We start from the raw sequence: 15,093 nt of genomic DNA, 5'->3' as shown, positions 1-15,093 counted from the left end.
ACCACCAGGATTGAATTCAGAAGTAATTTTCTGCTGCTATTCTATTGTTCACTGGATTAATACATTTTGTTTGGCAAAATAAAAACATTTAACATTATACTTTAGGAACATTGACTCCGAAATATTTAGCAAGCAGCGTGCATTCAACTGAAATGCTGATTGGAAACAGGTAAATTAAACTGTCCCTGATGAAATACTAAAGATCATTATCACAAAGTTTTATTTTAAATGTTCAGAATTAGCTTTATTGCTGCATCAGTAATGATAAGCATGAGCCTTAAACTCATACCATTTAGGTTTTATGAGCATTATTATAACATTAACCATAATTCAATTAGTTTACAGAAAAAGCCGTTCTATAATTTTTTTCCTCGCTCTTAAGGTGCTACATAAGGAAGCCCAAACCATATTCCTATAGAGTATGTTCTATTTATTTCACCCTTATTCCTCATCCCTCTTTCATGGATCTTCAAAATATTCACTATTTTCAGGTAGGTAAATGTGCTAAAGGAAAAACACGGCTATTTCATTGCCACACCTTTGCATCATTAGGACAATACTGACCTCTAGTGTTTTAGGAAGTAGAGAAACTAACTCAGCACTGTGCCTAACTTCCTCTTACTGAACCACTTAGATGTTTTTCTAAAGCACCATGGGAACATTTTTACTTAAAAAAAGAAAAAAAGGAGGAGGAGGGGCTGGAGGATGTGGGGACAGGAGGAAGAGGAGAGAAACAGCAGATTCTACACTGTCTCTCCCTATTCTCTGAAATAATTTCTGAACTAAGGCCCTTTGGCTCCTCCTTTTTAAAGAGGTTGACCTCTTCAGCACTCCCTTAGAATACAAACTTTAATAAAATCTTTATAACACATTTCCACTAACTATTGATTTTGGATCCCCCAAACTTCCAATCACAGATAGAAACACTGGCTCAGCTTTGGACCATTCTCAGTAAAGAACATTTGTCTAAGTGTCTGCCTTTGAGGTATAACCCTCGATTAAGTATCTCTTACTTAAGGTCCTCTTGGACCTAAGGGGGTGGGAAGTGAGGTAGAGAAACTTGTAAGTAGTAAGTGGTCCTCCTACCCTTCTCTAACAGTGATGGTTCAGAGTCCAAAAAAAAAAAATAGTATCAAAACTGTTCCAATACGGTTAGATATTTCTGAGGGTCATGGTGGGGGTTAGCAGATAAGGGAGCACGCCCAGAAGCTTGAGGAACCTTGATAAACCATCTTTGGAAACAATACAGACGACTTAATTGCATTCTTTCTCATTTAGGAGTTTCCAGAGCTGGAAAAACTTCCCTTTCTCTGCCTAGAGAGGCAGCTGAGCAATTGAGCTTGAACCTCTGATGGCTCCAGAGATTTATTCGAGTTTGACAAACTAGGTTCTTTAAATACACAGTGCAGGTGGCACATCCCCAGGTGTCCAGCCTTCCTGCCTATTAAATTGAATGCCCTGCACTTGCCGAGGTTAGAGCTTGGACGACAAAGTGTACACTTAGTGCATACTCATTATGCGTTCTTTGGCACAAAGATTTTGGGGGTGGAGTGCGCATCAAAGCTCTTCCTCCTATAACAGGGTCAGCCATTGATCTTGTGGTTTGACTACATCGGGCCATGACTCTTAGGCCAAAACTCCCAACCCTATTAAACCGATGACCATTGGTTGCAAGATACCCCAACTGGAGCCTTCTGCCTAGGAGAGAGCTGAAAGCCTTGGATTGTGAGGCACTGGGCATACTACAAATCCGAGCGAGGCAGCCGCATTCAGAAATGAGCCTCTGTCACCGAGTGCGGTGGCTGTGAGCATCTCTGTCTCTGGAAGCTCAGCCCCCAGTGCATCCAGTCTGAACCGGGGGCCCCGCTCGGGAAAAGCCCCAGCTGAGACCAGGCAGGCAGAGAACGCGGAGCTGACGGGAGGCGGAGGGTAGAGAACCTTCCCTTCTCCCCCGAACTTTGCGATTCGGGGAGAAGGGCAGGAAATCCAACGGGGCCGGCTCCTTCGAGCTCTGCTAACTTTTGGGATGGTTAGAGTGATAGAAACACACCAATCAGCATTTTTCCCCCTTCCCCTCTGCTCAGAGCAGACACAATTGAACACGCTTGGACAGTTGAGTGTCTTTCCAAACGCCAGCGTTTCCCACCTCACCTACCCGCCCCCAGCTCCTGGAACTCACAATTTGCCGCTGTTAATCCTAAATGCCACAAGCCGGAGAAGAACAAAGTGAAAACGCTGGTCAGCCGTAGTCCAGAATCCATTTCCCCCGAGTAAGAGGTCCCTCCCAATCGAATCTCAAATTCGCAGGCGCCAGCCGCGGCTTCTTCTTTCTTTCTCTGTCTCTCTCTTTCTCCTCTGCACCGCCTGACCCCTTCCCACCCCCCTTCGAGAGGCACTCGCGGCTTCACTCCATCCCGTGCCCAAACGCTCTACGGAAACCGTGGCGGGGGCTTCTCCGGGGCTGCGGAAGGAGGTACTGTCCCCGCAACGGCCGCCGGCAGCACTCGCCTTCCTCGCTCGCGTCTTCCTCCTCGGCCCCCTCCTTAAAGGTGCAAACCCCGACCCGACGCAACGGCAGGCGCCGAGCTTGCTCGACCGCCGACTGCACCTCGTCGGCAGCTAGAACTGGAATCAGCACCCGGGCGGCGGACAGCTCCTTATAGGCAAGCGTGGCGCGCGGCGCCGCCCCCGGCCTGGCCCGCCCCTCGCTCTCCGGTAGGAGCGGCCTGGGCGGGTCTTCGACCGGCTCCAGCGCCTTCCACCCTGGCCGGCCGGCGCTGCGGTGCGCGCCGGCCAGTTAGAGGGGACCGGGGAGGGAGCGCACATTTCCATCTCTGCCTCCGTCTCTTTGGCTTCCCCTCCCTCTCCCCCCCCCCAATGTGTGTGTGGGGGGAGTGCATCGAAATTTAAACCAGGTTTTCGAAGAACGATGCTAAAGGGTTACTAAAAGGAGTTGGAACACAGAAAGCATTAGCAAGAGGGAATTTCCCATGGAAAGCTTGGCAACGAGATGTTTTTTTCTTTTTTTGAGAGGAGAGGGAAGACTTGAATTATTGAATTACGCGATTGAACTTCCCCTGTGTTTGTTCTCTAGGATGGAAGGCTGGCGGGTATTGGTAATATTGGGATTTCTGATCTAGCGGTTTAACGTGGTCCCGACCCCGCCCCCAGCTCCCACCTCCAGTGGCTCAACCTTTCACGGCGGACCACGTCTGCGTCTCCCTCCCAGCTGCTGGCCTGTAGCTTTGGGCAAGTACTGCAAGGTGTTTGGTGCTTTCGGTTCCAGAGCCCGGGAGGTTCCTGGCGTCTGAGAGCGACGGGGAGACAAATTGGGTATGGTAATGATGAGAGTCAGGGTGGTCCTGGCTGGCTCATAGCATTCGAGATCTGAAAGCTCCTCTGGAGCGGTTTAAATTAAAATGCGGGAAAGGAGTAGTTTTGGTTTCTTCCTAGAAGCTCCCTATTAGAAACCCTGGTTTTGTCTTTGGCTTCTAGTTTGCATTTGGGGACTCTCCTGCTTGACCATAAAGCAACTTATTTTGTTTTTATTGAAGGTGTCAGAAAGCTGTCAAACCTTAACAAAATGAGGTGTCATAATGATTTCTATGTGAAGCTTACAATCAAGTTAGGGATGGAGTCACTTCAGAGGAAGCTGATGTCTCCCTTTCCCTCCAGCCCCATTTCCCTCAGCAGCAACAAATATGCAGACTTATTTTACACTGTAGATTCCTGACAACGCTTGGTCCTCAGCTGCCAGCTGCACAGCTACAGCAGGTTGAGTTGGGATTCAAGCAGCTTCTGCGTGAATCCTGAAGTTAACCTTGTGGTTTTGGTTAGAGCTGGACTCACATCATTGGAATATTAATCGATAGTTGAATGAGAAGGGAATAGAATTCTGAGGTCCTCTCACTTGTAAGTAAAATATCCTCTTGTCTCTAAGCTTCTAACTGAAAATAATCATGTTAGTTACTAGATTCTTGGACAACCAGAATACTTCTCCAGCACAGACTGTAGCTGTGGGAGAAAAGATGGTGAATCACAAAATATCAAAGCGGAGGTGAGCCAAGAGCTGCCCTGTTGGCAGGGACCTGAGTGAGGAGGGGGCTGCAGTCCCAAGTCCAGTGGCTTGGGCCTGCCTTCTCCTACTGAGGGCCCTGAGGGGCTGCCTCCCCACCCCTGGCTTTTGAGGATCTCAGGTTTAAAGACACCTATGTGGCTAGCTCAATCATACTTGAGAGTCTAGAAAAGCTAGGAACCATTATCCAGATTTGTATGTTCTTTAACATTTAAACGGCTTTAAAATAAATAAAATATTAAAAATATAATTTAAGTCCCTTTTGCATTCTTGCCTGATCCCATTGGTGTCCCACCATACCTAGAAGTAAACACTTCTTTTCCATTCCTGTTCATTATGTTTTTATACTTTCACCAAAAATATATACATCCCTAAACAATTTATAGTATTATTTTGATTGTCTTTAACCAATATATAAATGTCATCATATCAATACTTCTTCATTGTGCACCTTGCAATTTACTCAACTCAACATTTTATATATATACATACGTATATGTATATATATATATATATATATATATATATATATATATACACACACACACGTATGTATTTAATTTATGCACTTGGATACAGGTAGTCATAATTATTTCATTTTAACTACTGTATTATATTTTATTTTATGAATATGCCACAATCGATTCATTAATTCATCTGTTTATGAATCTATAGATTATTTCCAGGTTTTTTTCCTCAGTATAAACCTTAAAATCTTGTACCAGTATCTTAGTCTTTCTCAACCATGTACTTAGGACTGGAGTTTCTGGATTGTAGGAAAGGCTTTTCTTCAGCTTTAATAGGTACTGCCAGTTGCTTTATAAACAGATGTTACCAATTCATACCCCCCTCCCCACCAGCAGTGTGTGAGATTTCCCTCAGCTCCATATACTTACCAGCATTTCAAGACCTCTCTTTTTATAAATGGGAAAAGGCTTTCAAAGAACACAGGTCGGGCTTCCCTAGTGGTGCAGTGGTTGAGAGTCCGCCTGCCGATGCAGGGGACACAGGTTCGTGCCCCGGTCCGGGAAGATCCCACATGCCGCGGAGCGGCTGGGCCCGTGAGCCATGGCCGCTGAGCCTGCGCGTCCGGAGCCTGCGCTCCGCAACGGGAGAGGCCACAACAGTGAGAGGCCCGCGTACCGCAAAAAAAAAAAAGAACACAGGTCTTTGTTCACTGAGCTTAATGCTCCACTACATCATCCTACTTACTATACTTTTCCAAAAAATGTTTAGTTAAATATTTCAAAAGTTATGGAAGATGTTGCCTTCATTTTCTGACAGGATGCCTTGAATCCATCTGTGTCAGTAAAAGGTGCTTGGAATATACATTAAAAGGCAATCAGGCAAATTGTTTTACACGAAGCCCCCAAACTGTGAATGATCTTAACGTTATTAGTAAATATTGGAACTCTGCATTTAGTTGTCCATATACAGACTTGGTGTATAGTATATAAATTGCACCTCATTTAAAATCCTGTTTACAGCTGTAGTTTTTTTTCCTCTCTCTCAAACACACCTGTTCTCAGAGCAAAGTTAAGCCTTCAACAGCAGACATTTGTCTAAGATTTGTTAACATTTCAGTATGAATACTGCAGCTCTGAATGTAGCAGGGATAAACAGCTGTTCCTTTTTGACAATAGTGTAAACAATGCCATCTTCTGGGGGCATTTTGCCAGCAAGTTTTTATTAGCTGTAGAATATTAATCACTATTAAAACTGTTTGCAGCCAGATTGATATTTACCTATTGAAATTCTTTTGTAAACCTTTTAGTCTGATAAATCCACCTTTTGAGAGGTGGAATAGAATCTAAATAATCTCCATTTCCCCCCGTGTTGCTTGATACAGAAGAATAAGTCATACTTTCAGAGCACTTTGTTTTGAAGAGGGTTAAAAATTCTGTATAGATAGAGCAGAATGGTTGCTAACGGGGCATGGGGACAAACGAATAATTGAAATCCTCAAATGTCTACATTTAAAAATGATAAATCTGAACATCTTCTCAAGACAAACATATCTGAGATCTTTAAAGGGGAATGAAGTGGACAGAACTGGGTTTTCCTGTCCCTTTAATTTTCTCTTGAGTGTTCTCACTTCTTTCCCCTTAAGAGAGCAGAAGGGAGTCATTTGTCAACTGGAATCTTAGCTTTTGAATATTCAACAAGTTGTTTAAATCATTGATTTTGGAATCCTCCTGTGAGACATATGGAAGGTATGTTTTGTAATCTCTATTTTATAGATGTGATCCTAAGAGGAGACAGATATTGATATATTAAGTATCATATAGATTTAATGGCCTCAACGCATATGACACTTGAAAATTAAAACCTCCCATTCTATTTCCTTTATCTTTACAAAACTAATAGGTAAAAATCACTGTGACATAAGGATACCTGGTATGGATGGGAGAAGAGTCTGCATAGGTCACTATAGACTATTCTGTGTATCAGTACTTTGGGATTATTTCAACTTCACATATCATGGTTTGTTGCAAATGTTGAAGGGTGGCTTCTGTTGCCACCCATGTCTTCAAAATAGACTTTTAAAAAGTATTGATGAGGCAGAAAGTTAAATTATTTTTCTTTTCATGCTTTCTTCTTCTTTCAAATGTTTTAATATTTCTCTCGTTTTTTTTTTTTTTTGATTTGTTTTGTTTTCCCTTTTTATAGTTTGTATCCAGTACTACACTATACCTGTGGGGTGTAGGGAATGAGAAAAAAATGCCTGTTCTCATGGAGCTAAAAATGATTGGAGAAAATATGATGTGAACACATTAAAAATTGAGATAACAATACAAATTAGCATGTGATTAAGTGTCACATAATAAATGCTATAGGAGTTTCTAAGTTGAAAAAGATTTCTTCCTCTTGGAAGGAAAACTTAACAGTTGGCATAATGAAGTGGTTCTTTGTCTCTTTGGGGTTAAAGGGATTTGAGTCACCCTGGGCCATGAAGATTTGTTATTCAAGTCAGATTAGGTCAGGTGTATTTGCCTTAACAGGAAAGTTGAATCTTAGAATAATGAAGGCAGAATTCAACTTTTGCAGAAGAACGGACTGTTTTATTAGAGCAAATGGACTTCAGCCAGATGTTGAGAACAATTCACCTGAGCCTCTCCCCCACTCCTTTTCTCTCCTAATTCTACCTCAAACTCAGTCTTGTCACCACAAGCTCATCATTGACATCAAAACGAGTCACCTTCTATCATGTATCTCCTGAAAATACAGCAACCCTTTAAATACCTTTACCTGAGATGCAAGTTTCTCAGCTGGTAACATGCCATGTTGTTTACACACACTCCTCTTTCTTCCTTCTGTGGACTTGTTCCCAATTGGCTAATTTGCACTTGTCATTCAAGTCCAAATTCAGCTAATACCTCTCTTGAGGTCTTTATTAATTACTGTGTAATATTTCTGTTCACACATGTTTTCCTAATTCTGAGTAGTTTCTCAAGAATAATTTATCAATCAGTATTCAACTTTGAGTCATCAGCATATATGCAGGCTTTCAAGAAATGTTTGATGAATGAATAATATTAGATATGAAAAGGCTTGTCTACTTTTTTAGAGGTTACACACCCCCCCTCACCCTCACCTTAGTCTGCCCATTGCACCAGAATTCAGAGGCTCTTTTGAGAGAATTTATTCTTATTTAACTTGGAAATCAAGATGTCAATTATATGGAAAATCAATGGGAATGCAGTTTAGAATAATATCTTGATAGTTCATTCTCCTAAGCTATATATTTCTCAAATGTTTGGATTTATTTTTTTGGGAGAAGGAGTTCACTCTCTATAGTATCTATATAATTATATTTATACAAATCCAGCCATGCCACAACCAGAAATATATGTCAAAAAATGATTTCTTCTCCACTTATTTCTGACTCTTTCTGAAGGAAGTCCTGCCTACAATTATTGAGGATTCACTTATGATATATATCATGTTTCAGGAGAAACCTGTTTAGAGTGGTTTAATGAAGAGTTCTGGGCTTAGAATCAGAAACTCTGAGTATTAGCCTTGACTTTGCAGCTTACTAGGTATGAGACCTTGAGTATATAATTTGGTCTCTTTGAGATTCAATTTCCATACCTGTAAATTGTGAATTGTGATAACTTCTAGGTTAGGTAGTTTTACATAGTGCATATAATTATACAGTGAAAATATTTTTGTTATACAGACACAAGTTATAACTATTATGCCCTACTCCAAAGAAAACAACTTATCCAGCCCCTAACCAGTAGATTTGTCATATATTCTTCTGCCAATTCATCCCTGGGGTAAAAATACATGCAAATATCTAAAAAGATTACCCATTCTGTGGGAAATATGCATAATCATTATTCAAAGGCATCATAATCATCCAATCAACCAACATTAATTTATTGAGCAACACTAATGTGCCTAGGTTTGTATCATTTACTTCTGGTTAAATATATGAGATGTATTTATATGTTATATGTTGCTGTCTTCAAGGTTCTTACACTCCCTACAATTTCTAGATGGGGAGATAACATATACAAACATAAGTAATGAATGCTTATAGGAGAGAAACAACTAAATTTGTCTTTTTCAAATCCATCAAAGTAGCAGACATTATGGGTTTCTTGATCACCAGCCATTTCAACTTCTTCCTTGATTGCAAAACAGGTTATTGAAGAAATCATGATTTCAACTAAGCCTACCACAGCAACTACATTCCCCTTCGAGAGTGGTTATCTGGATCTTGTTTTGTGGTCCAGTTCTGACCCACAAGATTCAAGAGGCAGGAGAGATTTTGTCCTCTGGGAAAAGAGAGACATGTGAATAAAAGTCCTATTTTCCTGCAGTTTCCCCCACAGCCTCGTCAATATACATGAAGGCATGAGTTTTGTAACTACAGCAGCCAACTTGGAAACATAAGGAGATGGCCAGGACACTGAATGGCAAAAAGCAGAGAAACAATTCATAGGTCTTCATTACAATATTGAGTTACTTCCTCTAGAATAATAAATGTCTATATTGTTTAAGCCACAGCTAGTTCTCTAGAAGAAACGAGAACGTTTATTAAATATCAACATGCAGTAGACATCTTGAATTTTTTTCTTTTTAAAATTCATGGCAAAATTCTAAGGGGATATTAGCAGCTACATTTGACAGATAAGGATACTGAGGCTCATGAAATTTAAGTAACATTGCCCAAAGCACAAAGCTATTAAGTAGAAGCACAGAGGTTCTGATTCCAGAACCTTGGCTTATTGTGCCCTTACTCAGTGCCACAAATGCTCAAAAATGAAATAAAGCTACTAAATCTTGTGAGTGTGTGTGCATGTGTGTTAAATCCGCTCATTTGAGCTCAACTATGATTAACAATCACGTTTCAACTATACAAAATTATCTTTAGGGTTACTGTTGTCCCTCTTCTGTGTCTCAGGGAATACCTGTCTCTAAAACCAACCTGATATTACCAAGTTTGTTAAAGAGAATTAATGAAGAGGGGCAGAGATCTGTTCAATTCCAGGAGCACACCTGGTGTTTAAGTAAGTCAGGCTGGCATCTTGTATTGAGAATCTAGAGCTGGTGTATGAATTAAGAGTATGCAAATTATGACCTGCTTAATGAGATGGCACAAGCCACCCACACGAGGTTGGCTGTAGCTCCCTCAGTATCCAAGCACCTACTCTGGAGAAGTGAAACCCATAGGTGATTGAAGGTGCAACTTCAATACACCCACAAAAAGGAGGTAGAGTCACAAAATTTAATATATATGGTAGCCCCCCACCCCACCCCCCCCACCGCCCACCATGAGCTTGGGGAAAGGCAGTCCTCAGGTCCAGGTCAGGAGTAAGCAGGAGATAGACAGCAGGGTAGTAATATACCTACTAGTACTTATAATGTGGTGAGGCAGAGGTAATTGATTTTTCCAGGGCTTAACTCAAAGTAGTGGGGTTTTTTTATAATATTTTATTTTATTTATTATTTATTTATTTAGGCTGTGCCGGGTCTTCGCTGTGGCATACAAACTTCTTAGTAGTGTCATGCACACTTTTAGTTGCGGCATGCATGTGGGATCTAGTCCCCAGACCAGGGATTGAACCCAGGCCCCCTGCATTGGGAGCACAGAGTCTTACCCACTGGACCACCAAGGAAGTCCCTCTAAGTAGTTATTTTAAAAGGTGTCTCAGGAAAGCAAAGTGGGAATTTAAAGTCAAGTCTTTATCTAAATGTCTAGACTCTGGGTGGGAGTAGGGTTATCCTACTGTGAAACGCCTAGGTACTCATAATGCCTAGCAACTCATAAAAACAGTGTTTTTTCTCATCACGCATCTGAACAAAAGATCTGTGGTAACTACTACTATGTAAACTCTTCTAACAAAAGTTTAACATTACGAAAGGTGTATTTTTCAGGAAATAAATTATTTGCAAGAAGAAAGAGCTAATTTCAAAGGATTATTTCATTATGTAACCTAATCCATAGCACTTATGTCCTTTTATCCCTTTTGCATTTAAATCAGCATAAAAAACACCGTGTAAAACATCCATAATTTGCTTTTTATTGGCATTATTAATAAGGTGGAATGAATGTTAGCCTAGAGCCAGCAGGGGGTGTGTTGACTAGTGGGAAGAAAAAAAAACAGCATATTTGAAGCAGCAGTGTGAGAAACTGTGTAGGTTGCTCAATTATTGTTCCAATAATTTGGAAGAAGATGGAGAGAAGATGCAGGGGGAGGCAACAAAATAGGGAAACAAATCTGCAGAAAACTTATGTAAATTTTTTCCTTATAAATCTGATATTATGTCTATTAAGAAATCATGGGGCTTCCCTGGTGGCGCAGTGGTTGCGAGTCCGCCTGCCGATGCAGTGGACACGGGTTCATGACCTGGTCCGGGAAGATCCCACATGCTGCGGAGTGGCTGGGCCCGTGAGCCATGGCCCCTGAGCCTGCATGTCCGGAGCCTGTGCTCCACAACAGGAGAGGCCACAACAGTGAGAGGCCCGTGTACCACAAAAAAAAAAAAAAAAAAAGAAATCATGCAAGACCAAAAATAATAAATGTTTATAATCCCACATATTGAATAAAATCCATTATCTTAATTATTTTTATTAAAAAGAAATATGCCACTAGCTCTTGCAAAGGAAAACTTAGAGTTTTTTAATCACTTGAAGGGGTAAAATGTAGAAAAAAAATTTAGGGAGAGATAAAGACATACACTGTACAATTATTCCATTTATATGAGAAATCTAAAACAATAATACAGATGAATATATACACAAAATGAAACAGACTCACAGATATAGAAAAAAGAAGAAAAAACTAGTGATTACCAAAGTGGAGAAGGAAGGGAAGAGTTACAATTAGAGGTATTAAGCCATACAAATACTATGCATAAAATAGATAAGCGACAAGGATATATTGTATAGCACAGGGAATTATAGCCATTAGTTTGTAACAACTTTTAATGGAGTATAAGCTGAACAAATTCTGAATCACAAAGCTGTACACCTGAAACTAGTAAACGAATACAATATTGTAAATCAACTATTTCAAATGATAAAATAAAAAATAAGTATATAAATACAGCCACACTAATTTATTTATATGTTACCCATGGCTGTCTATGCATTAGAATTGCAGAGTTGAGAAGTTTCCATGTAAACATAAGACCTGCAAAACCTAAATTATTTGCTAGATGACTCTTTACTGACCCCTGATATAGGCTACTAAATGCAATACTAGGGCAGAATACAAGGTACAGAAGTACTATACAATAGAGGATATAATATGGTCCATTCATCTATTCAGAATTTTTTTATCAACCTTTCTGTACGAGATACCATGGGATAAGTCAATCATCAAAATAGTCTCTCAAGTTTTAGAAAATATAAACTGGATGTGTAGATTTACTGGTTCTAATTAGAGTTAGTTACAACCACTTCTGCTAAATGAGTTCAGATCTTCATGTTATTATCCTTTTCACTGACCCTAAAAATTTTAAATATCATTTCGTGGTTCCCATTCTTCTGATCTTTGGAGATTTTGATTACCTTTTCATAAACTCCTGTTGCTCAGTATTGATTGCATACTTTCGTGCATGCTTGCAGTTTAGTATTTATTGTGGCATCCTTTCAAAGTTAAGGAAAACTCGCAAAAAAGTATAAAGAACTCCTGCATGCATTTTAACATTTAAAAAAATATTTTGCTCCATTTACTTCGTAATTATTCCCTCTCTCTTTTCTTTCTCTTTCTATGGCCTTAACCCCCTACAGTTCCTCTAGTTCTCTGACTCACCAACACCTGGATCAACGTAAGAATAGGTCTAGGTTCAGAAAGTAGGCAGGCAGTAGAGGCTCATGAATACTCATGATTTAATCTATTTTGTCCCTTTCTGACGACTACCTACAATTGCATCATGTGTTAGGGAGGACAAATACAAGGCAATGGGAAATCACACCTGTAAGAGGACTTTGCTTTATTTTGAGGCCAGAAAAAGTTCCTAGGTAAAATAATTTATGTGGTGGGCTAAGAGAGGTGGGAGGAGGTGGCCCAGGGAAGACAAGGAGAATTACTAGTGGTCTCCAAATGGAAAGGTGATGTGCTGAGAGTCAAAAATATAGAAAAATTGTTAAGGATCTGATATTTATTGTAGAAGAAAGTAAAAGTTACAGTAGGGATTTTAAAAATTATTTTTTAGGGAGGGAAATGACTACTGGTTTCATATTTTATAGTTCTTTGGCTTCAAATATCATTCAGATTATTTCTCATAGATGCATTAGTAGTTACAATGAGATAATGTGTTACTCCTTTATTTAACATATGCTTTCACTTTAGAAATTACTCAAAGAAATAACAGCTTATGGATTTGAGATTTGGTGTTCAGAGTATTGGGCACATATTAATTTTTAATCTTACTTTAGGCATATGACATGGAGGGCAACTCGTTTAAATTCCTTTTATCTGTAAAATGGCATGGCACCAAATAACAAGGTGGTTGTGAAAATCACTGGTGAGGCAAATGAAATGCAATGCTTAGTGCTTGAAACACTCATTCAATGGTTATTGTTATTGACAATTTGGTGTCATAAGATATGACACTTTAACTTCCAGCAGGTCCTGTTTGGGACCATATAATGTCTCTCACTATATAAGCACAACTTCATAGGGTGGCAAGATCAATATTATTGTCTTTATCAAAGATCTCCATATTACCTTGGGGAAACAAGACTTTAGAATGTGGCCAGTGCAAATTTTCTAAATTTTGATGTTTGTCTGGCAGTTTGTTTCTGTTGGATAATGACATTTTCTGAAGAATTAATAGCAAATTGCAGAATCTAAATGACAATACCTCACCCTCAAAGAGAATTTGTTTTCAATACAGGCCAAAAGAATTGCCATGATAAAGCCTGTCTTAAAAGTTTATCATGAGAAAAAGACAAGTGGAAAGCAATTTATCTAAAGAAGATTTTAGAGTAAAAGCAAAAAGTTGCAGGTCCATGATTTTTTTTTGGCTGTTCCTCGTGGCTTGTGGAATCTTAGTTCCCTGACCAGGGATCGAACCTGGGCCCTGACAATGAAAGCACTGAATCCTAACCACTGGGCCACCAGGGAATTTCCAGGTCAGTGATTTTTGTCAAAATGATTAGAGACTGGGGAAGATCAGATTTGTAGATGTTGAAATTCAAAAGTTTGGTGCTAAATTTACTAGACAAATACATCTTGGGGAAATTGCATTGCTGGGAATTTACTGACTCAATTTCCACCTCCCAACATACAGCCCTCTTTCTGTGGTATGACGCTATTTTTCAGTTTGGGAAAGAGTCATTCCACCTTTATAACTCTGGAAGTATCATCCATATCAGTACTGAGAATGGAGAAACTTCAGTCGTTTCCTTAGGAATGTCCTTGCTGTATTCTTAGAGTTCTATATAAAATATTTCCATTTTTTTATTTTCCAGAAAACTGATTAATGGATTTCAGAACCTATTTCTTGATTGTCTAGCAATTTTTCATTGGATTAAAATGAGAACTAGATTCAGCATGAGTCTATGAATCACTGGTGTGTAATTATAGATTTATAGGATTGGATGGAATTCAATTAGATTTGAGGGAAAGGGTGTGTATGAAAAAGTATGCGTACAGTTTCATCTTGCTCAAACTTTTCATGGGGGAATTTAATTATTTCAGCTCACCATATTTGAACCATTTGCATACCCACATAATGATATTTGTTCTGCTATTAAACAGAGAATAAAGCAAGCCCAGACCAAATGTGTTCAAGAGAAACAGGGGAAGACTTAAGAATGTGTTGTAACTGAGAGGAAAATTAAAGACTTTGATAATTTTGCTGAAATTCACAAAATATCACATTTTCCTATTTGGACTAATTTAGTAATGCAGGTTATTTGGCTACTATTATAAAGACTTGCGATTACACCCTTTTCTGCCCACATGGGTTAATTCTGCACAGCAGTAGGTCATGGGGACGTTGATAAAAGGACTACACATAATTTCTTTGGGGGCAGTTTCCACAGACGTGTTTGATGTATCATCAGAACCCCGAGGCCTCTATTACTGATGTAGTATTAAGCCTTTTGCTGTGGGATGCAGCCTGTGGGGGAGTAACAATTTGAACTTCATACTTTCAACACACATTGTGTGCAACTACAAGGCGCCAGGTCCCATGATACCTGCACTAACTATATGATGAATAAAGACATGCCCCCTGTCCTCAGAATATTCCTACCTGTGGATGGTAAGGTGGACATCAAATATACTAAATATATACTCCATGATGAATAACGTAAGGAACTTTAGAGCAGGAAGAAATGGAATCCACCTTCCTGAAACTCAACAAGACTACATTTTTTTGAATCCAGAGCTGATAAGTAAAATATCATCTGCTATGAAAGCAAAGCAGGAAATTCTAGGAGAAGGAAAAGGTCCCAAGTTATAAGCCTGTGTGCCACATGCTGGGAAAAAATATCTGAACCTTTTCAGTAAACTAGGATGAATGTTGTGCGCCTGGGATGCATACAGACC

General features: G+C 39.7%; 1 protein-coding gene across 2 annotated transcripts in view; it reads right to left on the bottom strand.

The window, feature by feature from the left end:
• CNTNAP5 (contactin associated protein family member 5) overlaps positions 1-2,261 on the bottom strand; it is an 866,498-nt gene extending 864,237 nt beyond the window's left edge. For both annotated transcript variants that reach the window (XM_060016951.1, XM_060016952.1), the window contains exon 1: positions 2,180-2,261. In XM_060016951.1, the coding sequence (XP_059872934.1) occupies positions 2,180-2,261 (82 nt within the window). The remainder of the gene's footprint in view (positions 1-2,179) is intronic.
• Positions 2,262-15,093: the final 12,832 nt, after the last annotated feature.

The sequence above is a fragment of the Delphinus delphis genome, chromosome 7 (genome assembly GCF_949987515.2).
Source record: "Delphinus delphis chromosome 7, mDelDel1.2, whole genome shotgun sequence".
NCBI lineage: Eukaryota > Metazoa > Chordata > Mammalia > Artiodactyla > Delphinidae > Delphinus > Delphinus delphis.
The sequence above is the reverse complement of the archived record's forward strand: the minus strand, read 5'-3'. Positions and strand labels throughout refer to the sequence as shown.